This window comes from Mustelus asterias, chromosome 14, assembly GCF_964213995.1.
Source record: "Mustelus asterias chromosome 14, sMusAst1.hap1.1, whole genome shotgun sequence".
Classification (NCBI taxonomy): Eukaryota; Metazoa; Chordata; class Chondrichthyes; order Carcharhiniformes; family Triakidae; genus Mustelus; species Mustelus asterias.
In genome coordinates, this window is record NC_135814.1 from 28,029,913 (window position 1) to 28,052,566 (window position 22,654).

A 22,654-nucleotide genomic window follows, 5' to 3' on the forward strand; every position below is an offset into this window, starting at 1 on the left:
CTAAAAGCCCCTTAAAGACCCCTATTGTATCTGCCTTCACCACCACTCCTGGCAGCATGTTCCAGAGACCTACCACTCTCAGTGTAAAACCTTTGCCCCTCACATTTCCTTTGAACTTTCCCCCTCTCACCTTAAATGCATGCCCCCTAGTATTAGGCATTGCAACTCTGGGAAAAAGATTCTGACTCTCAACCTTATCTTATGCCTCTCATAATTTTATAAACATCTATCAGGTCTCCCCTCAACCTCTGCCACTCCAGAGAAAACAACCCTACTTTGTCCAGCCTCTCCTTATAGTTCATACCCTCTAATCCAGGCAACATCCTAGCATTAGCAAAAGGTTTAACATCTATAAATGCAAAAAAAAAGCACACAACCAACCCAAGCATGAGAAAACAGATCCAAAACTCTGCATAGTATCAGATCTTAAAGCTTGGTCAAATAACGAAAAAAGTCAGGAAGACAATCATTCATGGATTGTCCAGATACTTGTTTATACGTAAAGGATCATGTTCAACAGTGGTTGCTGGTACTTGGATTTCTCACTCAAGCAGTTGGCCTGCAGTTGTAGTTGATTGATTCACTTTTTTCTCTTGGAGACAGTGAGGTGGGATTTTTCAGCTGTGCTCACCTTAAAGTCAGAGAATCCTGCCAGAGGTCAATGGAGCTTTACATGGTCTGTGTCCCGCCCGTTACAATTCCCATGGCGGGTGGGTTGAGAAAATTCAGCCCAGTGGTGTTGATTTGGAATCCTCCCTTCAGCACTCTTGGTTTGTAGCAATGAGGTCTTCAGGTGGATTTTCAAATCATCTACAGCTCATCTTTGATGAGAGAGGTTTGAGAGAAAAAAGAGAGATGGGTAAAGCTGTTGCCCTGTGGCTATCTCTCGGACTCTTAGTTCAAATCCAACATCTATCACATCAAATGCTGGGTCGCATGACCTCTCTCCAGTTTCAATTTGAGTTTATCTTAGCCACTGTTTGGGAGATTGTACATAACATGGTCAGGGTTAGGTCTGTTGTTATTGCATTTGTTGGCTCACAATTATAAGGGGAATGGGCCATCACAGTTGGGTGATAACCTTGTTTTAAAATGAGCAGGCAGTCTGTTCTGTCAGGTTGCTGTCTGCGTGACAAAGTTTTAAATTATTCCCTGTGCTAACCATGAAATTTGTCTAGATGACCTGCATTTATGTATTTCGAGCTGTAAGCAATGTGGAAGTTGCATGATTAGGTAGCTCATTAATTGGATCATAAGATATTTTCCATAAGAATGCATTGCTGCACTTTCTAAAATTAATGCCTTTGGTTGAATTTCTACACTGATCAAGGTGAAGGATGTCAATACTGAGGAACAGAACACTTCCTCTGAAATCCACTTTCCTCAATTGATTTCATTTGTACGTTGGGTCGGCACAAGTTGAACTTAGCAATAGGGCTTCAAACGACTGAACAACAATTTTTTTTTGTCATAGAAAAAGATTACTCATGAATCAATGAAGAGTCACACAGCCAGGAGAACCTGTTAATTCATTCAGCAATGATCTGTACAGGACGGCAGAAGGATGTAAATATAGTGATTTAAAATGAGAACTCACCAGAGACAGAATAGTGGTCTGAGTAGTGGATGATGCACATTCTGACTTCCTGCAAGTAAAGGAAGATCTAACCTGGAAAAGGCAATCCAGATTGTGTACAAAATTATGAAGGAACATAGATAAGGGCAGCCTGGTGGCACAGTGAACTGCTGCCTTACAGTGCTAGGAACCCGTGTTCGATTCCCAGCTTGGGTCACTGTCTGTGCGGAGTTTACACATTCTCCCCAGTCTGCATGGTTTCCTCCAGGTGCTCCGGTTGCCTCCCACAGTCTAAAAGACATGCTGGTTAGATGCATTGGCCATGCTAAATTCTCCCTCCGTGTACCCGAACAGGCGCTGGAGTGTGGCGACTGGGGGATTTTCACAGTAACCTCATTGCAGCGCTAATGTAAGCCAACTATGACACTAATAAATAAATTAGGGTAGATAGGAAGAAACTTTCCTCTTGAGTAGAGAAGTCAATAACCAGGGGGCATAGATTTATGGTAAAGGGCAGGAGATTTAGAGGGGAATTGAGGAAAAGCCTTTTCACCCAGAGGTGGTGGGAACCTGGAGCTCATTGCCTGAAAGGGTGGTAGAAGCGGGAATCCCCACAACATTTGAGAAGCATTTAGATGAGCATTTGAATGTCACAGCATGCAAGGTTATGGCCCAAATGCTGGAAAAAGGGATTAGAACACATAGGTGTTTGATGGCTGGTGCAGACACAATGGGCCTCTTTCTGTGCTGTAAAACACTATGACCAGAATGTTACCACTGTTCACGCCAGAGGGACTTTCCCATCCCACCACAGTGAACAGAGATTTGGCTAGGCACCAAATCCTCTGACTTTGCTGCAGCGGGAGCGTGGCATCAGCAGCCGGTAAGATCACACCCTCTGACAGTTAGACAGTTGGAACTCCGTGAGAAGCACAGGACCATTTTGTGGGGGTGGAATAAATCATGATGCAGAGGCCAACTCCCAGTACAGACTAGTTAAGCAATAGAACACTCCAGGCCAGGGAAACCAACACTCAAACTGGCCAGCAGATCAATGATGCAACGCTGTGGAGCAAAGCGCCGCCACAAGTGAGATCAATGTGCTGCAATTTCAGCTCAATGCAACGAGAGTGGATTCTTTTGCAAACTGTGCAGGGCAATATCTCTGGAATGCACAGAAGGCCTCAAGATTATCCACAAGGTCAAGACCACAAGTCCAAAGACACATAGCCATGTTTCTTGGTTGAGATCAAAGACCTTGGTTTCTCATTTTGGAATTTGGACATTTCAGTCACTGGCCATTCAACAAATTTTAAATTAGACACAGGAGTTAGCGATACAGTGCTGTCAAACAAAGAATCATGGCTAAAAGTTATCAGGCTCTGAACAACAGGCACATCACTCTATGGGCCCAGATTCCGAGTTCCAATGGTTGGTATGATACTGAAACCACTAAACTATGGCAGCAAACATATCTTTGAGCTGAGGTACACCTGAGCAGGGAGGCCTGCACAGCCTTGGATCTGTGGAAAATGGCAGATGGTGTCCAAGACAGGCACCAGGCTAACCAAGCAGAACTGCAAGTTTCTCGTACTCAAAAGAAAAAAGAGTCTCCAGACTGGGGCTTCAGTCCTGAACTGGATTCTCCATTTGCAGAGCAGTTTTGTCCATTCTCATTCCAGGCGCTGGGAAACCTGTACTGGTCAGGTCAGGCCAGCCAACCGCCCAGGTGGGAACCATGATGCCTCCATGGTGGAGGATGTGAAAGAAAGCAATCAGCAGTTCGTTGAGCCTCAACCTCCGGCTCTGTTGCTGGTAAAGTGGGTTAACACTGCAATCATTGAGGATGCACTACAAATCCCAGTGAGCGCGTCAAAGCCTAAAGACTTGCTGGAACCAGATAGCAGTGGGTCATTTCCGACAGCAAAACGCAGAGGTAGGCGTATCACTAAACCTCAATCTACACACAGCCCTGCTCAGCCAGAGGCGACACCAAGATGACCCACACAGCGATGGAAATGAGAAACAAGTTAGAGTAACAACCAACAGTGGTGTGAACAAGATATGGAAGGGTTATAAAGCTTCCAGACAACCTGAATCTTTGAATTCAATGGACAATGTGGTTTTCAGGGTTTAGTGCAGATTCTTGCATATCTCCAGCAGCTGCACCCCCTTAACGGCTGGCTGCCTCTTCCCTTCTCACATCCCTCCGACAGTTAAGTGCTCAATGAGATCACCTTTAATGTGATCCCAATGCCTTGTGTTGTGTTGCGTAAAAACGCACAATGAGTTTCTGGTTCCAACGTTTCAATAAGGTCATTATGAGTTCTCTCAGCTAAGCCTTCATCTGCATGTTGACGTTATAATAAGTTTGAGGTTGCCCCCTGAAAGGGCCCATTTCATTTTTAAATGGCGTCATTGATTCCGGTTTCAATATGATAGTACTGCACTTCAACTTCCAGACCAGATTCCACCCTCCCCCATTATCGGTCATGTCCCTCCTATCACCCTGGAACTCCGCAATGTGCAGGTTGACCTCCCTCTGGTTACTCACCAGCTTCCCCCAGTAACCCTGAAATCCATAGTTAATGTTGTGAACATTCCTACTCTCCCCCTGAACCCATCACTGTGGATATTCCCATGTCGATCTCACCCCTCCCCACCTTGCGGCTGGGTGCCCGGTCACATACAGGGACACCACTCTCCCCCCGTCTCCCCAACCCCCTCACACCCACCCCTGCCCATTGCCCCCATGAGAACTTTGAGTGTCCCCCTCTCCTTCATTTTGTCGTCCCATTCACAAGCTGCAGCTGCCACCCCTGACTATGACTATTCTATCTGAAGCTCTGTAATGAACCAGCCGCCCCAGGAAAACCATCTGGGAAGTACTGACCACACCCGGCACATGATAGTGTGCATGGCCCCATTGAGCAGACATTCCCAGGATTAGGAACACAATGCCCATGCCAAACATAGCTCTGTAGATTGGCCTGCAAAAACCTTGAGACTGTTTTTAATATCTCATCCCAACAATGTGGTCCACACAGCCTCGGGTTTGGCTTTAATCACTTACCCTAACCATTGGCCCTCAGGACTCACTGCCCACCCCACCCCACTCGTGAGTTTCTGTGTACCCCTCCCCTTTTGTGCATTCCTGACCCACCACCACCGCGCCCCCTTCCCCCCCCCGCCCCCTTCTCCCCCCACCCCCCCCCCCCCCCCCCCCACCACTCCCCCACAACACCCTTCCCACAAAGTCTTTGTGCACCTATTCTGGGATACCTTTGGCGGAGCAGGCTTGAAGGTCTGAATTTGCCTACTTCTGCTCCTAATTCCTGTGTTCCTATGTTTTCCCTGTCATGCCATATGAACCCCACCCAGTCTGGGGTGCACCCTTTCCATGTTGGTCTTCCTCAACACCAGTCAGCCTGCCAGCCCTCACCTCCCTTCCCTGTTCCCTCCACTCTCAGTTCTCTGCTTATCTCACAGCTCCCACAGCAAAACATCTCCCCTGATTAATTAAGATCAACAGCAGGATCATGCAAAATGTGAAGTATTTTCCATTTCTTGGAAGCCTCCTCATGATGAAAGCAGATATAGATGAAGAAAATTATCATTGCTTTTCATGTGCCAGCTCAGCTTGGCAACCTGGCAGTGCCAACCTATGCCAAGCAGTGGGCCCTAGCGGGAGCCTAATGGGAGTGGGGGGCGGCGGGAAGGGGCTGATGATCAGTGGTGGGGAGAGTAGCCCCTGAGACCTTCGTGGCAGATTGGGGGGAACATTACTCAGGATAGGACCTGGTGTCCTTTAAACATGGCGCCCTGATCTCTGTGCTGCCGGGTTTTGCCAGTGTTGAAGCCCCGCCCCTCAAGATGATGGTGTGAAACATGCCCCCTTTATGTTTTTTGGCAGTGTCATATTATGTGGAGAGAAATCTGGTGTGTTAGAAAAACATGCTGGTTTTCTCACCAGCAACAACACTCTGCCATTTCTTTGGTAAGATTTATCCCAAAGATTCCAAAATATTTCATACAATGCCTGTTTTTGAAGTACTTACTTCTCCGAGCTCAACACATATGTTAAATACATTAGATAAAGAAAGACATTTGTGTTCATGTCATGCCTTTCTTGTTGTCAAATGCTTCCTACTAACGAAGAACTTTTGATGTGTACTCACTGTTGTAATGTATATAAACACAACAGCCAATTTGCACACAGTGAGTTCCAACAAATAACAACAAAACGAATGATCGCAGAAACAGATTATGCGATAAATGCTGGCCAAGACACCTTGCTCTCTCTGAATAGTGATATAGAATCCCTACAGTGCGGAAGGGACCGGCCCATCGAGCCTGCACTGACACCCCGCCAAAGCACCTTAACCAGACCCTCCCCTTCCCCTTAACCTCACGTATTTACCCCGTGAATTCACCTAACCTACAAAGGTGGAACACCCGAGGGGAAATTTATCATGGCCAATCCACCTAACCTGCACATCCTTGGACTTTGGGATGAAACTGGAGCCCCTGGAGGAAACCCATGCAGACATGGGGCGAACATGCAAATTCCACACTATCTCCCTTGGCTGGAATTGAACTCCGGGTCCCTGGCGCTGTGAGGTAGCAGTACCACCCATAATGCCACTGTGCTGCCCATTGTGCCACCGTGCTGCCCAGGAAGGGTGAACCTTTCAACTTAGACACCTGGATGGTAAACTGGCAGGGGGGAACACCTGACCAATGTAGAAGCTGATTCATTTTCAATCCATTGATATCAATGAAACAAATTAATGCGCATTTTATACTGTGCCGGAATCCATTCCACCGGTTGACCAGCGAGATTTTAAAATTAACCGCAGTTTATTTGAAGCCACTTGAGAGGGCATTGTAGTCAGTTTCAACACCACACCCAAAGCCATCCATCATGTATTTTAAGAAGCTATGGAAAAGTGTACGGTAAGTATATTGACTTAGAGAGTTGAAAAAAAAGTAAAGCAAACTCAAGACTGCCAATAAAAGCATTGGAGAAAACTGCAGTGGCTGGAACATTATAACAGAGGCACATTGTGAACAAGAAAAAGGAGGCTAAACAGTGAAATGGCACTTCTGTTTGGTACAAATTCCTTTCCATATTGTAATCTAACATGCTCTATGCTTCTGCTCCAAAAATAACTTGCAAGTAATGATTTGACCAAATGCGAGTGGATATCTTGGCTCTCCTGGTCTAATAAATTAGCCCTCCAAGAAATAAACAAACTTTGAGAATAACTTTGAAAATGATTTCAAATGAGTACATGAGCAGGAAGAATATCTACAATTTCCAATACAACTGAAGCTCATCCTTTCCAACAAAAATCATGATAATAATCCTTAAACAGTGTGAGTGCCCGCAAATGAAGGCTACATCTATGTCGAGTCCTTTTGTTCACACTGTGCCATCCAATGGAATAAATGAGATCACTTTCAATACTTGTATTATTGCCAGTCTGAATAATGTAATAGAAACTTTTAATTGGGTGCGAGGACAATATTACAATGTTCTTCCTTCTATTTAACAACTCATTCAGTTAGGTACGCTCCAGTGTGATACTTGTACACTCGTGATAGAAGAGTATTTAACAACTTTTACATTGCAGATACATAACCCTGCACATTTGCAGGCCAAAATAACTACATGAAGGTATGGCTTAAATAGTATTTAAAATAATTTGTCTTGCATCATGTAGGTTTTTTAATTGCACCAGCAAACATGACTGGAGACTTCCTGCATGACCACTTTTGTGGATAGGTTCTCAGTTAAAATGATTGTGAAGAATTATTACGAAACGTCTCCCTTCCATTCTTTGTTATTCCTGGCTATTCATCCCCTGAGTATCCCTTCCATTTCCACACTTCTATAGTGGTAGTTTTTAAGTTTTATGGACCACTTAGCTTCACATCATCGAGCTTTGCAGTAATATATAAAGATTAAACCCACATTCCCATTATTTTGCATAATGGGCTCCATCTTTTAGAAGAGATGTGAAACAAAGGGTGGGATTTTCCAACACCTCCTGCTCCATGGTGTGCTTTTCAGTAACAGCCCGCCTGCCATTGGATGGCGGTGTGATCTCCTTTCAACAGCTTTACCGTGGCTGGTAACCTGCACTGCCGAGGAATCCACCATGAGGGGGTCGCCATCGGCAGAAACCCTTCCACAAACATTTACTCCCTCCCTCGCTAATGCACTGTAACAGCAGTGTGTACCATCTACAAAATCCACTGTAGATACTCACCAAGTATCCTTCGGCAGCACCTTCCAAACCCACAACCATTTAAAAAGACAGATACCAGGGAACTTCGTCACCTGGAAGTTCCTCTCTAAGCTATTCACCATCCTGACTTGGAAATATATTATGGACCTTTCACTATCACCAAGTCAAAAAAAAAATTATTTCATGGGAAGTGGGTGGGCCAGCATTTATTGTCCATCCCTAATTGAGTGGATGGCTTGCTATGCCATTTACGAGTCAACCACATTGGTGTGGATCTGGAGTCACACATAGGCTAGACTGGGTAAGGGTGGCAGATTTCCTTCCCTGAATGACATTAATGCACTGGATGGGTTTTTTTTAATGACAATCAACAATGGTTTCATTGTCATCATTAAACTTCTAATTTCAGATTTTTATTGAATTCAAATTTCACCATTTGCAGTGGTAGGACTCGAACCCAGGTCCCCATGGCATTACCCTGAGTCTCTGGATTACTAGTCCAATGACAATACCAGTGGCCACCTCCTCCTGTAACACCCTCCCTAACAGCACTGTGGTGTACCCACACCACAGCTCATCACCACCTTCTCAAGGACAATTAGGGATGCAAAATAAATGCTGGCTGAAGCAGCAATGACCACACCCCACAAATGAACATTTAAAAATTGAATTATTCATCCTGGTGCATTTCCTTATCTTTTGTCTCATGGGTGCCTTTTCCTGACCTAATGCTCTTTACACAGTGCTACCGCTGTGGCTGCAGCATGGCTGCAGGGAGGTTGCTGACTTCCATTGTTGGAGACTGTATTTAGCCTTGCAGGGTGACCTTAAGCAACTGTGGTCCTTGTGGCCCTGGTTTCGGACTGTATCATCTCAGCATGGACAGCAGCAGGCTATCCCAGCTGGCTGAAAGGTAGCAGCAATGTTGGGTGGGCAGTTGTGTGCATGATGAATTATCTTCTTGAGAGAGGACATCAGGTTCATGTTCTACAGTGCCACTGTCACCACCTCGTACCACCCCCGCCCCCGGTCCCAAGAACCAGCCTTGGCAGCACCTCAGCAATCCTAGTCATTAGTTGGAGAACAGATAGTTGGATTGCCGTGAGAACATTTATGTCCTGCTGAGCATTGGTATTCACAGACTTGATGGCAGCAATATCTTCCTTTGCAGTAAACGTGGATCTCATAACTTCAGCCTGAGATTTCACTGCAGCACTCTGCTGGTCTATCTAGCCACGCCCACATCCCATCAACTAACTTTTTAAAAACTCAGGCGTTGGGTGCCTTCCGGCTGTGCTGCAGTGGGAAATGAGACATCGGCCACCAGAAGACGGCTGTTTTCACAAGTGCTTTTTCCCAGGGTGGAAGAGTCAATTACTAGGGGGCATAGGTTTAAGGTGCGAGGGGCAAGTTTTAAAAGAGATGTACGAGACAGACTTTTTACACAGAGAGTGGTAGGTGCTGGAACTTGTTGCCGGGGGAGGTAGTGGAAGCGGATACGGTAGTGACTTTTAAGGGGCGTCTTGACAAGTACATGAATGAGATGGGAATAGAGGGATATGGTCCCCGGAAGCGTCGCGGGTTTTAGTTAAGTCAGGCAGCATGGTCGGTGCAGGCTTGGAGGGCTGAAGAGCCTGTTCCTGTGCTGTAATTTTCTTTGTTCTTTGTTCTTTGTTTGCTATCCCGGTTTACCGCTGCTCCAGGATTGAACTAATGGGCTCCAAACCCCTGTGCGATGCCCACTGCCAAATTGGAGATGGACTTGTCCATGCTCCTTGACTGGAAAGTCTGCCAAGGTACCAAGTATCTCACTGTGCAAGCTCATCAGCATTCTCCTGTTGGCCAGGCCAATGAATTCTTCAACTGAGACCCTGTGGCAAAAAACTCTGCAACCTCACAGTGAATTGCCATATGTACTATCTCTCTCCCCTGGCCTGACTGCATCCAACCCTTGCCTGATAATGCTGATCCCAACTCTATAATACCCTTTAAGGCTCACACAATGCCAGTATCTGGTGGCTGTGAGTCTATGGGAAAATGATGATGCTTTTGCATCAGAGGTTGGGTGCAGTTCATGCTCTTTAAGGCTACAGTGGCTGGCCAAACAACAGTTCCGAGTATCTGAGAGTGGAAATTTGGAAGAGGAATGTTGAGGCAAGAGAACTAACGGAGTGGAAGAATACCATTTTCACACTATCTACAGCTTGCAATTCATTCAAAATAGTAGAGTGAGGATGAAGTGAAGTTTGAGAAGAGGTTTTTTATTCGTTCATGGGATGCTGGCTGGGTCAACATTTATTGCCCAGCCCTCAGGGCATTTTAAGAGTCAATCACATTGCTGTGGATCTGGAGTCACATGTAGGCCAGACCAGTTAAGGACAGCAGATTTCCTTCCCTAAAGGACATCAGTGAGCCAGGAAGGCAGGAACATACAGTCACTCTGAATGTTCTCCGCAATGCTGGATACAAATGGCCCCAGGGTCACAAACAGTTGCTTAATACGACTATCATCCATTCAATGCAATACCTAGCGTCTGCTGGTTCTGCTCTGCTCCCTGCAGTTATAGAACATAGAACATAGAAAGCCACAGCACAAACAGGCCCTTCGGCCCACAAGTTGCGCTGATCATATCCCTACCTCTAGGCCTATCTATAGCCCTCAATCCCATTAAATCCCATGTACTCATCCAGAAGTCTCTTAAAAGACCCCAACGAGTTTGCCTCCACCACCACCGACGTCAGCCGATTCCACTCACCCACCACCCTCTGAGTGAAAAACTTACCCCTGACATCTCCTCTGTACCTACCCCCCAGCACCTTAAACCTGTGTCCTCTCGTAGCAACCATTTCAGCCCTTGGAAATAGCCTCTGAGAGTCTACCCTATCCAGACCTCTCAACATCTTGTAAACCTCTATCAGGTCACCTCTCATCCTTCGTCTCTCCAGGGAGAAGAGACCAAGCTCCCTCAACCTATCCTCATAAGGCATGCCCCCCAATCCTGGCAACATCCTTGTAAATCTCCTCTGCACCCTTTCAATGGCTTCAACATCTTTCCTGTAATGAGGTGACCAGAACTGCGCGCAGTACTCCAAGTGGGGTCTAACCAGGGTCCTATAAAGCTGCAGCATTATCTCCCGACTCCTAAACTCAATCCCTCGATTAATGAAGGCTAGTACGCCGTACGCCTTCTTGACCGCATCCTCCACCTGCGAGGCCGATTTAAGAGTCCTATGGACCCGGACACCAAGGTCCTTCTGATCCTCTACACTGCTAAGAATGGTACCCTTCATATTATACTGCTGCTTCATCCCATTGGATCTGCCAAAATGGATCACTACACACTTATCCGCGTTGAAGTCCATCTGCCACTTCTCCGCCCAGTCTTGCATTCTATCTATGTCTCGCTGCAACTTCTGACATCCCTCCAAACTATCCACAACTCCACCTACCTTGGTGTCGTCAGCAAACTTACCAACCCATCCCTCCACTTCCTCATGGGCCAGCTTGTCCTGTAAGAGAGAGGATAGAATGTCAATGAGTGTGCTGCAATGTGTTGGGTAATTTGTCAGCTATAGGTGAATAGCTGGGAGAATGGGGAAGCAGTAAGAGATGGGTGTAAGTTAAGAAGGGTTGGCAGGTATGTGAGGATAAGCATCTGAATGTTTGGCATGAGCCTTGACTGCCTGAGATTGCTGATGGGTGAGTGATGGGCCTCTGGTGCGTTGAGCAGATTCAGAGGTTGGTGGGTATGGTGAGCAGAAGATAGCATTTGAAAATGCATTCAGTGACCTTGCCTACCTGCGTAAGGTTATTGAACTTCTTGTGGCACTACCATCAGGTTCTTGGGGCCTGACCACCTGCTCCCATTCCCTTCTCTGGGTATACTTTGAGAGCGTCCTGTTCTTCTGCAGCAACATTGCACCTCACTTTCCCACTGTCTGGACTAACGCCTCCAGTGCCACTTCAGAAAACCAGGGAGCCCTCCCTTTTCCCTCTTTCCTGAAAATGCACCATTTTCAGCAGTTTTCTTCTTCAAGTCTTCCACAGCCAGTCTGAAACAACCTCTACACAATAAGTGCAGCTCCCCTTTGAGAGAGAAATGTTGGGCTGGAGACAGTGGTGTAGCGGTGTTGTCACTGGACAAGTATTCCAGGGTAATGCTCTGGGGATCCAGGTTTGAATCCCACCATGACAGATGGTGGAATTTGAAATGAGTAAAAATCTGGAATGAGAAGTCTAAGGATGACAATGAAATCATTGTCAATTGTTGTAAAAAGGCATCTGGTTCATTAATGTCCCTTAGGGAAGGTGATCTGCTGTCCTTAGCTGGTCTGGCCTACATGTGACTCCATATCCACAGCAATGTGGTTGACCCTTAAATGTCCCCTCAAGAGGAATTAGGGCTGTGCAACAAATGCTAGCCCAGCCAGCAACGCCCACATCCCATGAAAAAATAAAAAAAATTCTCCAGCCGTTCATGCCAGTGGGATTCTCCGGCACCGCTGCAGTGAACGGAGATTTGGCTGAGTGCCAGTTTCTCTGTCCTTGCTGGCAGCAGCAGGGTATGAATAGCCAGAGAATTCCCATTGTCTTTAAGAGGTGCAGTACAGCGGAAATTCACATTAGCCTTGCAAGGGATGGCACAGTGGTTAGCACTGCTTCCTCCCAACACCAGGGACCCGGGTTCAATTCCGGCCTTGCGTCACTGTCTGTGTGGAGTTTGCACATTCTCCCCGTGTCTGCGAGGATTTCCTCCGAGTGCTCTGGTTTCCTCCCACAGTCCAAAGATGTGCGGGTTAGGTTGATTGGCCATGCTAAATTGACCCTAGTTGTCAGGGGATTGGTGGGGTAAATGTGTGGGGTTGTGGGAATAGGGCCTGGGTGGGATTGTGGTTGGTACGGACTCGATGGAATGAATAGCCTCCATATGCACTGTAGGGATTCTATGATTCTATGCTGTCTAGGTCCCCTGGTGAGTGTGTAGCCCTACAGCAGTATATTCCATGCTGGGTTTCGTGCTGAAATCATTGAGTTGGGGAAGCAACATAATGTTTGTGTACTATCTGCCTCAATCAGACAGATCTTGGGGTGATCATGCACCACAACACCTGTACATACGCAAAAGCCAGGCTTTGACGAATTCTCCCCCTCTTGGTGTTCTGATTTAAGACTTTTTTCACTAATTTATTCACAACCTTTTCTCAAACCTTTCAGTTCACAATACTCAAACCAAAAAAAGGGCATGAGAAATACAAGTGGCAAAAGAAAATTAGTTGTCTGGACTTCAAGGACCAAGTAATCATGGTTTGAGAGTGGCCTCAGGGCAGTTTGGACACACCATATTTGTCGGGAAGTTGCATTTAAACAGACTAGATTCATGGGGTTTACCATCTGCGTGCAAATTACTTCATGATTCTATCACTAAAACTTGACAAGGCAACTCCATTTAAGTCAGGTCTCATCCATCATTCACAGAAGCCAGATGTTTATGCCCAAAACCAAGTGATGCCTCTGCAGTTATTTCAGAACCTCTCTTCCTATTTGATCAGAGTTCCTATCAGAACATGCGGTGAGCTGAACATTTTTTAAGGTACAATAACCTTCTCGGTACCCTCCATGATAATGATAATGAAGTGAATTTTGATAATATATTATTCTAAAAGTCCAACATCTTCTTTACCCAAGAGCCATAATATCCATGGGATTGTAATGCTAAAATATAACTAGTAAATTTACTTCTTGATAGCTCGTTGAAAAATATTAAGTGACTTTTTTCAAAGAGACATTTTTGTATATGAAATTCAGTTTCTATGCATTTCAGCTGAACACTGAGAGAAATAATTTGTATTTATGTAGCACCACTCACATTCTCGGGGGAGATCTTAAACCAATTCCCAAACTGATTATTTTTCTACTGGATTAACCCAAATTTGAAGAGATATATTTGAATTAATTTGAATATATTTTCGAACTGTATTGTGGCCAAATCGCTCATAAATAAATCCACCCAAGTACCCAGCTACATGTTGGTATTAAAAAATGCCTTTTAATTAACTGTGAGCTACAACATAATTACAAACTCAACCAACTGAAATATAACCCACAGCTAATTAGTCAGAACTAAACAAATGTCTTTATTAATTGATCAATTCTGCATTATCACTATCTATGTCGTCTGCAAGTGATATTTGTCCACAAAGGTTCTAATTCTGTACATGACTGATTGCTAGATTAAACATAGAAATTTTCTTTCAGATGTCGAGACAGTGTCAAAGTCTATTATCATCTATTGAGTGCAATAAGCAATCTTTCAGAAGAAAGTCAGCTTTTGGAGATCTGTCAAAATCAATCAAGTAATGTTGCATTGCGAGAAGATTCTAAAAAAATCTCAAAATTTTATTCTCAGCTCCACCACGTTCCAGACCCCATATCTTGGTTAAGAAATTGACAAACTAAATGACTCATAGGGAACTCACAACACCAGGTTAAAGTCCAACAGGTTTATTTGGTAGCAAATACCATAAGCTTTTGGAGTGCTGCCCCTTCGTCATTTTGCTACCAAATAAACCTGTTGGACTTTAACCTGGTGTTGTGAGACTTCTTACTGTGCTTACCCCAGTCCAACGCCGGCATCTCCACATCATAGGGAACTGCCAGCGTTGCTTGGTAGCTGGCCACACATTATGCAGAACCTTCCAGTGGTGACCCACTGATATACCCCCTTTCTCTGAGAGGTACCTCCTGCACGCAACTACTTGAAAAGTCATTCCTGGCTAATATCTAAAAGCAGAAGAATATTGTGTGAACGTGTTCGGTGTTCATTCAGTGGTCATTTCAAAACAGCCAATGGAATTCAGATGAAAAGGCAAACCCTGTTGAGACGTCCCTGAACACAATCATAGACAAATGCTGTCCAATTGAACTGCCTTCCATTAGATCTTTCAAATAAGCAGTTTTAAGAACTAACCAGGCATTTTTATTTCATCAGATATGTAATTAGAAAATGTGAAGTTTGTAAATGTCAACACTACTTCTGTTATTGCTTTTTGTTTATTGGGAACACTGTGATTGTTTGCTGAAACTGCTCATTAAGATCACGGCAGAAACAAGGAGAGGGAGGTTTTGTGCTGCAATGGGTAGCATACTTGCTTCTGAGCCAGAAGCTTTGGGTTCATGTCCCACCCTGGGACCTGATGGTTAAAGCATTTATGACGCGGTCAACAGATTGAGTATCGAGCTATGAAATCCTTTCTGCATGCCAATGGTGGGAGAGCCATGCTTGATGCAGAGTGGTGCCCCTCAAGCTGTAAGCCTCTGGCGATAGGATAGCTGATGCACTATCAATAAGGCGAAAGACTACCGATATGCCAATATAAGTGTAGGCTTTTATTCACAACAGAATCAGGAGCAGATCCCAACAATTAACCGACCTGGACTGAACAAGGGGGAGGAGACAGCCACCTTTATACTAGGTGCTGAGGGGAGGAACCAAACTGGAAGGGGATGTGTCCAGGTATGACAAACACACACAACGGTGGTCCATATAGGACAAAGGCACAACTGAGGTCCACCACAATAGCGACCTGTTCCAGGGAAAAAACTCACTAGGGGAACAGATGTAAATCTGTCTTATGCATCACTAGGTGCGGGAAGGCCAACAACAACCAAAGCGAGAAGAAATTGCACACGAGACTATACTAAAATGCAACTGTAACCCATTAAGTGCTAAGGAATGTCATTCTATTTCATAATTTGTGTTTACTGAATCTGAAAAGAAGTCGAACACAAGTTAGAAGTATTCTTCAGCTTGGAGGAATGGTTTACCTTAACATAGATTCACTTCTCACATTTATTAGAGGGCAGCAATTTAAAAATATGATAGAATTCCATTGAGTGAATTAAGAAACAATAGTGATCCAAGTTTGAGCTCTAATCTGTTTATATTTCAGCTGGGAGAACAGTAGGAGTGCAGTAATCTGCCTCTATGTCTTTGGGTGAGGTTGATGAACATTCTTGGCACCCACTTCTGAAATATTCAGTAATGCCTGGTGAAAACATGCGTGCATTTACATTTACTGAGGACATAGGATCAGATTTTACAAAAATGTTTCCCATGTCTGCCAACCCACATTGCAAAGTTCACACAGTCAGAATGGTTGCCCATGAATGAGGTAATAAAAGACTGCCTGCATCCATGACATTGTATTCTCGGAAAGAATGGACAACATCAGAAAGTGAGAGAAATAAAACTGGCAACAAAAAGAAACAATAACATGAAATTTATATGACAATGATTATAAAATTGCTCTCCCATAATAGAATCATAGAATCCTCGAGGGCAGAAGGAGGTCATTCGGCCCATTAAGTCTGCACTGACCAGAATCCCATCCCGGCTCTATCCCCATAACCCCATGCATTTACCTCAGCTAGTCCCTTGACACTAAGGGACAATTCAGCATGGCCAACCCACCTAACCTGCACATCTTCAGTACTGGATTTAAGAATACTGGGGATTAGATGGTGTGGGATTGGAGTTATTGGCTGGAATTTTACCCTCCCATCCACCACGGGAATCAGAGCAGGTGAGGGGCAAACCATGGAAAGGTTCATTGACCTCGGACGGGATTTTATGGTTTCTTGACGAGCAAGGCCATAAAATCCCACCCATTGACTGTTAAATCTGTAGTGGGATCAAGAAAGGGTCAAAAGCAACTGTACACTGCAAAAGAGAGGAAAGTTAAAATTATTAGTAGTTCATAAATGGCTGAAATGGTATAAAAATAAGCATTTATTTATTATGGCAATTATGATGGCGAGGGTAAACTGGACGTGAATTCTGCAAATCTTTTTCACCTTTCATTGTCATCATAATCTTAATGTGGAGATGCCGGCGTTGGACTGGGGTAAATACAGTAAGAAGTTTAACAACACCAGGTTAAAGTCCAACAGGTTTATTTGGTAGCAAAAGCCACTTTGCTACCAAATAAACCTGGCTTTTGCTACCAAATAAACCTGTTGGACTTTAACCTGGAGTTGTTAAACTTCTTATCATAATCTTAGCCATGCTCCAGCTTGAAGGCACCAAGGTATAAATATACAGCATAAATGTTGTAGGTATTAGTGTCTATTCCTGTCCCAACATGCAGTCATGCACAACCTGAGTGGATTTCAGGAGAACATGTTATTTAATGCACCTGTAGCATTGGAGTGCAGAAAGCCAGCCGAGTAAATAAAGCAGCTTCACTAAATCCACATGTATTACTGCACCATGGGACTCACCTCAAGTACTGGCATTAGTACATAGGTACATGTTGGCGAAATAATGATACAAAATTAATGCATATCAAAGTGTTTTTCAAACTGATCATCTGAGAGGGTTGGGTTTGGGTTAAAATCTAGATGTGCTCAAATGTTAAATCCCAACAGCTGAAGGGCAGGAACATTTTTAGCAGTGGTTAGATGAAAAGTAAATGGCACCAATGTCAGAGTATTTTCCTTCAGTCACACTGTAACATACTTCTCTAGAATAAAGAACAAAGAACAATACAGCACAGGAACAGGCCCTTCGGCCCTCCAAGCCCGCGCCGCTCCCTGGTCCAGGATTGAATCCTGAATCCAGGATCCCCGCCCAATTTTCCAGCCTATCTACATCCTAATATCCTATCCACCGAGCTGTCCCTCACAGCTACGATGCTTTGTTCATCACAACCTATTAACTCACCCCCACCCCCCCCATTCCAGACCATGTGATCTCCAGGGAGAGGCGAAAACCCAGAGTGAAAACCCCAGGGCCAATACGGGGAAAAGAAATCTGGGAAATTCCTCTCCGATCCCCTGAGGCGATCGAAACGAGTCCAGGAGATCACACTGGCCCAGATCAGAAAATGCTTCCCAACCCTATTCATTTCCCCTTCTGCTTTACGAACACCATCTGAATTCCCTGCCCCCGAGACAGGTTCCCAACTATCCACAGTCTCGCTCTGTACTGGCACCAGCAAGATGATCATAGAATGAAGCCTTGAAACGAGAAACAAAGAACAATTAGCCCGCGCCGCTCCCTGGTCCAAACTAGACCACTCTTTTGTATCCCTCCATTCCCACTCCGTTCATATAGCTGTTCTATACTATAGCTTTGTTCTCAATCACTCTTCGTGACTTGCCTTATTTTGCCCCTTGATGTGAAAAAAACTATGAAAGGAAAACTAAACAGGAGATCTTTGGTTAGGACTGATTACAAATCAATATTAAAAATGGATGCTCTTGGAGGGAAAGAACTGACAGTGCCAGATCACAGCACAAATTGTGATAGTGAGAGTGATGTTGGAAAATGTTATGAAGGTATTACTTTACAAAGTTACAAGCCACATTCACCTCTTTTTAATTACTCCTGTGTGATTTTCTCAATGTACTTGGAGCAGGATCCCCTACCCCCACCTCCACCTCCCACCCCATCCGCGGCATGGTTTCCGGAAGCAGAGCCAGCTCACCATTGGCGGACTACAGGATCGCCCAATCCTGCCGATGTCTGTGGCATTTTGCATGGCCTGTCCATCCTGCCACCAGGAACTCTGCCACGGGAGGGGGTCACCTTCAGTGGGACCAGAAGGTCCAGTCAGCAGAAGGGCCAGAAAATCCCACCCTTGATATTGGATAGGAGAATTGAAGATTGTAATGTCACCTGAGTAGGTTTATTAAGGAAATATTATTATTGATTTGAAATTCCACATGAGAGTTAACATTAATGGCCACACTCCTAATTCATCCAAGATGAGCATATACGGGCAGCATGGTGGCACAGTGGTTAGCACTGCTGCATCACAGTGACAGGCACTCGGAATTGATTCCCGCCTTGGTTCACTGTCGGTGTAGAGTCTGCACTTCCTCCCCGTGTCTGCGAGGGTTTCCTCCGGGTGCTCTGGTTTCCTCCCACAGTCCGAGAGTCGTGTTGGTTTGCTGCATTGGCCGTGCTAAATTCTCCCTCAGTGTACCCGAACAGGTGTCGGAGTGTGGCGGCTAGGGGATTTTCACAGTAACTTCATTGCAGTGTTAATGTAAGCCTATTTGTGACACTAATAAATAAACTTAAAAACAAATGTAAACAGTGGAGGCACTCAACCATTAAACAGATTGTCTCTTTGCCCAAATGCATTGGTTTCTGTTTACCCAGCCCAATGTCAGTCAGTCCCTTCATAACATTCATTGGAGTTGCCTCCAGTATCTATGAGCTTGTACAAGAATAGCCTTCGTCTGCCAAAGTTATGTAACTCATCTCTTAACTTCGCACATCACTGCAACTCCCAGCCAATGTGTTCTTGTTCAATCAGTGCACTCAACTTCAGACCCAGTGTTCATCATGCCCAGTAAAAATAGATATTGAACACTTAAGGGAAAGAACGTGTCTGGGAGCCATACAGAAAGATTGAAGAGCATATAGAAGATGGAGGAGATAGCAGGAAGAAAGGATTTACAGCAAGAATAATTGAGACAGGGGGAGAGAAAAAGAAGTCAGATTCCGATAGCATGAGAAAACTATATGAACCTTACGATGAAAAAGAGAGAATTTAAAGTGAAGAATAAACTGAAATATGGATAGAATTACCAAGTGACAACAAAATATTCAATTCCTGGAAAAGCAGATGCCATGAGAAACTGCAATATTTTAGCTAACGTGTGTATTTGTCTACATTTACAACTGATATAAGGTTCGAGCTTCAGAATTTTGATAATGAACCTTGAAGAAATGACATGCTTAACAAAAATTCTAAATACATGAGTTATGTTGTGAAAAATGTTAATATTCATAAGGCTTTTTTTGGTTAGAATTCTCTTTTGGACAGATTGGGATTCTAGTTTCCCACGTATTGAGGCTGCTTCAATGAGTGGAGCAGGAAGGAAAGCCATCTACAAAGCTTTGGGGACTGGCGGATGGCTTAATGGATTGACGGTGGATTACCTTGAGAACCGAATTGTTTGGATCGATGCAATGTAAGGTTAATACCTTTTCCATCTGAAAAGTTTGACCGCAATACGTATATAATAATTTTTTTCGCATTATAATTGCTAACCCGCCCTAACAATTGTCCTGGCTTTATTCAGAGAAACATGGTTTTTTTTTGTTTCCCATTGTCAATAAAATCTGCAACTTCACTAATGGCTTCTCTTTAGAATTTACTGTTGTAAAATAATATGAACATGTTTAGTTACAGTAGTAATGAAAATCAACCATGATGATCTTGGAGTCAATCTTTCTTTCAACTGTCCACAGCAACAACCTTAACCTAAAAAAGTGGGTGAACATTTTCAACAGCCTTTAGGTAATCCAATCTTCTTTTCCTGTCAGTTAGATGTTTCTTTCTGACTGGATGAATCTACCAACTTGCCAACAGCATGGACCCACAGTCAATGCCAAAACCTTAAGTCTTAAAAAAAGATTCCACATCAAAATTCTGCTCCAACCCTGGGCAGATCTAATTGGTGCCTGTCAGAGGAAAGCTAAAGGAGGGCAAATCTGAGGAATTTCACTAAGAGGGTTGTGGTTGGATTTTCTGCATCCCTTCAGCGATCCCCCGACCCAACTGCAGTGTCAACCTCAATAATTGTGACTGGGAGAATTTGCCAAGCCTCTCCGGAAGATTTTGCCCATTATAAAAGGGGTTTATTGTGGGATTTAAAAGTTCCTAACAAAATAGGGAGCAAGTACTTAATGCTGGATGATTCCTGAGAGGGCCTGACACCTTTTCATAAGCAGCAGCAGAGGTCTAATATTTGGTGCCATGGAAGTCTTTTACATGGGATAAGTTGGTGCTTAAACTTGACCTCAGCTCTCTTATCATAACTGTTTTCATTTGCCTCTGTGATATTGCCTGCCTCAAATGTCCTCTGTCCTTCTGATGTATCCATGGCTTTACCACGCAGCCCTTGATTTTTCTGTTGCTGTCTTTGTTATTGTCCCTGCAAAAATCCTCCATAAGTGTCAACTCATTCGTAATTGCTCAATATGCATGCTAACCACAATTAGTCCCACACTCTTGTTACCCTCTTCCTTTCTAAGGTTCACTGTCTCATCTACTTACAATGTGACAGCATCGTGATTTCAAAATTTGTATCTTTGGTTTCAAATGTCCCCAGTCTTGCTCCACTCTATCTCAGCAATCTCCTCCTATCAGACATGAAATAATATTTAAATAAGTTTGATTCAAGTGATACTTTTGTCTAGCCAATGGCCTGGATGTTAATCTCAAATTTTCATTTGCCTCCCAGCTAATTTTCACATTTAAACTGGTTGGTAGGCATATGATAACCAACCCCTTAGACTTTTGTTTCAAGTCTTGCTCATGTTGTTCTTTGACTGTAAGAAGTCTCACAACACCAGGTTAAAGTCCAACAGGTTTATTTGGCCGCAAAAGCCACTAGCTTTCGGAGTGCTGCTCCTTCGTCAGGTTTGACTGACCAGGATGTGTACTGGAATACCACAGGTTGATACACTGACTGTTAATTCTAGCGTGGAGAGAGTCATCTTGCTTCTCCATGTCATTTTTCTCCATTTATTGTTTCAAATTTAGAACTTGGCAGATAGTTGGTTACGTAGCAATTTTGAAAAATACTCAAGTCTGAATTGGGAACACTGAAATTGAGTATTCTAATATATTTCAACTGTAGTGTTTAATTTGGGCAAAATTCACTCGTTTTTCCCTGCTTGCTGCAATACAATTTCTTTGCAGTTTGGAACTATTCCTTAATCTTTGCACGCTACATGCTGAAATAACTCCTCAAAGGCCAGTGTTCCTTCACCAGATTCCCTTTATTTACAAACTTATCTCCACTCCTAAGAGTGCTTCAGGTACAAAGTCAGCAAATATATGCAGATGTGACTCCCCGATTGGACAGGCAATCGTTACCTCAGGCAGGGAGCTCATACTCCAAGTGTCCAACCTCTTGGGCCTCGTTGAGATCATTACATCCCTTATCAAATATAGTCTGCACTGATTGCAGCATGTATTCATTGTTATAATGTCATCTATTTAAAAATGAATTAGTTGATTTGTACATTAAAAATAACAATAGGCATTATCTTAATCAAAAGGTATGAGGCAAACTCAGTTCCTGCTTGAGGAACTAATTGTGTGTTTCTAAGTTTTCTTTGCCTTTGTTCTTTTATGTCTTATTTTTCTTGATGCAGGTCTGATGGTATTTATTCAGCCTTATATGATGGCAGTGAATTGATAGAAGTCTTGCGTAATCATGAATACCTTTCGCATCCTTTTGCCGTGACATTGTATGGAGGTGATGTTTATTGGACTGATTGGAAGACGAACACCCTATTGAAAGCCAACAAATGGTCTGGCCATAATGTCACGGTGGTACAGAGAACCAGTGCACGACCATATGACCTGCAGATATACCACCAAACCAGGCAGCCACAAGGTAGGTTATCTGTTTAGCCTATGCTACTATCCACTTTGTGACCGAAAGCGCAGGAATAGAACAGTTTGAAAGATGAAGCAAACATGTAAGGAAATAAATCAGTCACAATTATAATTACTCCTATAGCCATCTGATGAATTGTGCTACAACATGATACTATTATGCATGTGGGGTGCTTAACACTTTAAGGAAGCAAGTCACATGGCCCTTCTGGGAGTCTTAAATTCTGCCTAGGGACTGCTCGGAATAGTGGAGTTGGAGTGTGAACCCAGCAAGACCGAATAAATAAAATACCTATATTTTCCCGACATCCGGCTGGAGATTGAGTTCTTTTAAGTCCAAGGGAGCTGAATACATTAAACTGGCGATGAGGATGGGATTCAAACCCACAGGTGCAAA

The 22,654-nt window shown here is 44.0% G+C and overlaps 1 protein-coding gene across 1 annotated transcript in view; it reads left to right on the forward strand.

Moving 5' to 3' along the window:
* Nucleotides 1–22,654, forward strand: part of LOC144504127 (low-density lipoprotein receptor-related protein 1-like) — a 1,391,705-nt gene that overhangs the window by 774,587 nt on the left and 594,464 nt on the right. The window contains exons 28-29 of the mRNA XM_078229303.1: nucleotides 19,652–19,816; nucleotides 22,011–22,255. Coding sequence (XP_078085429.1) covers nucleotides 19,652–19,816; nucleotides 22,011–22,255 — 410 coding nt within the window. The remainder of the gene's footprint in view (nucleotides 1–19,651; nucleotides 19,817–22,010; nucleotides 22,256–22,654) is intronic.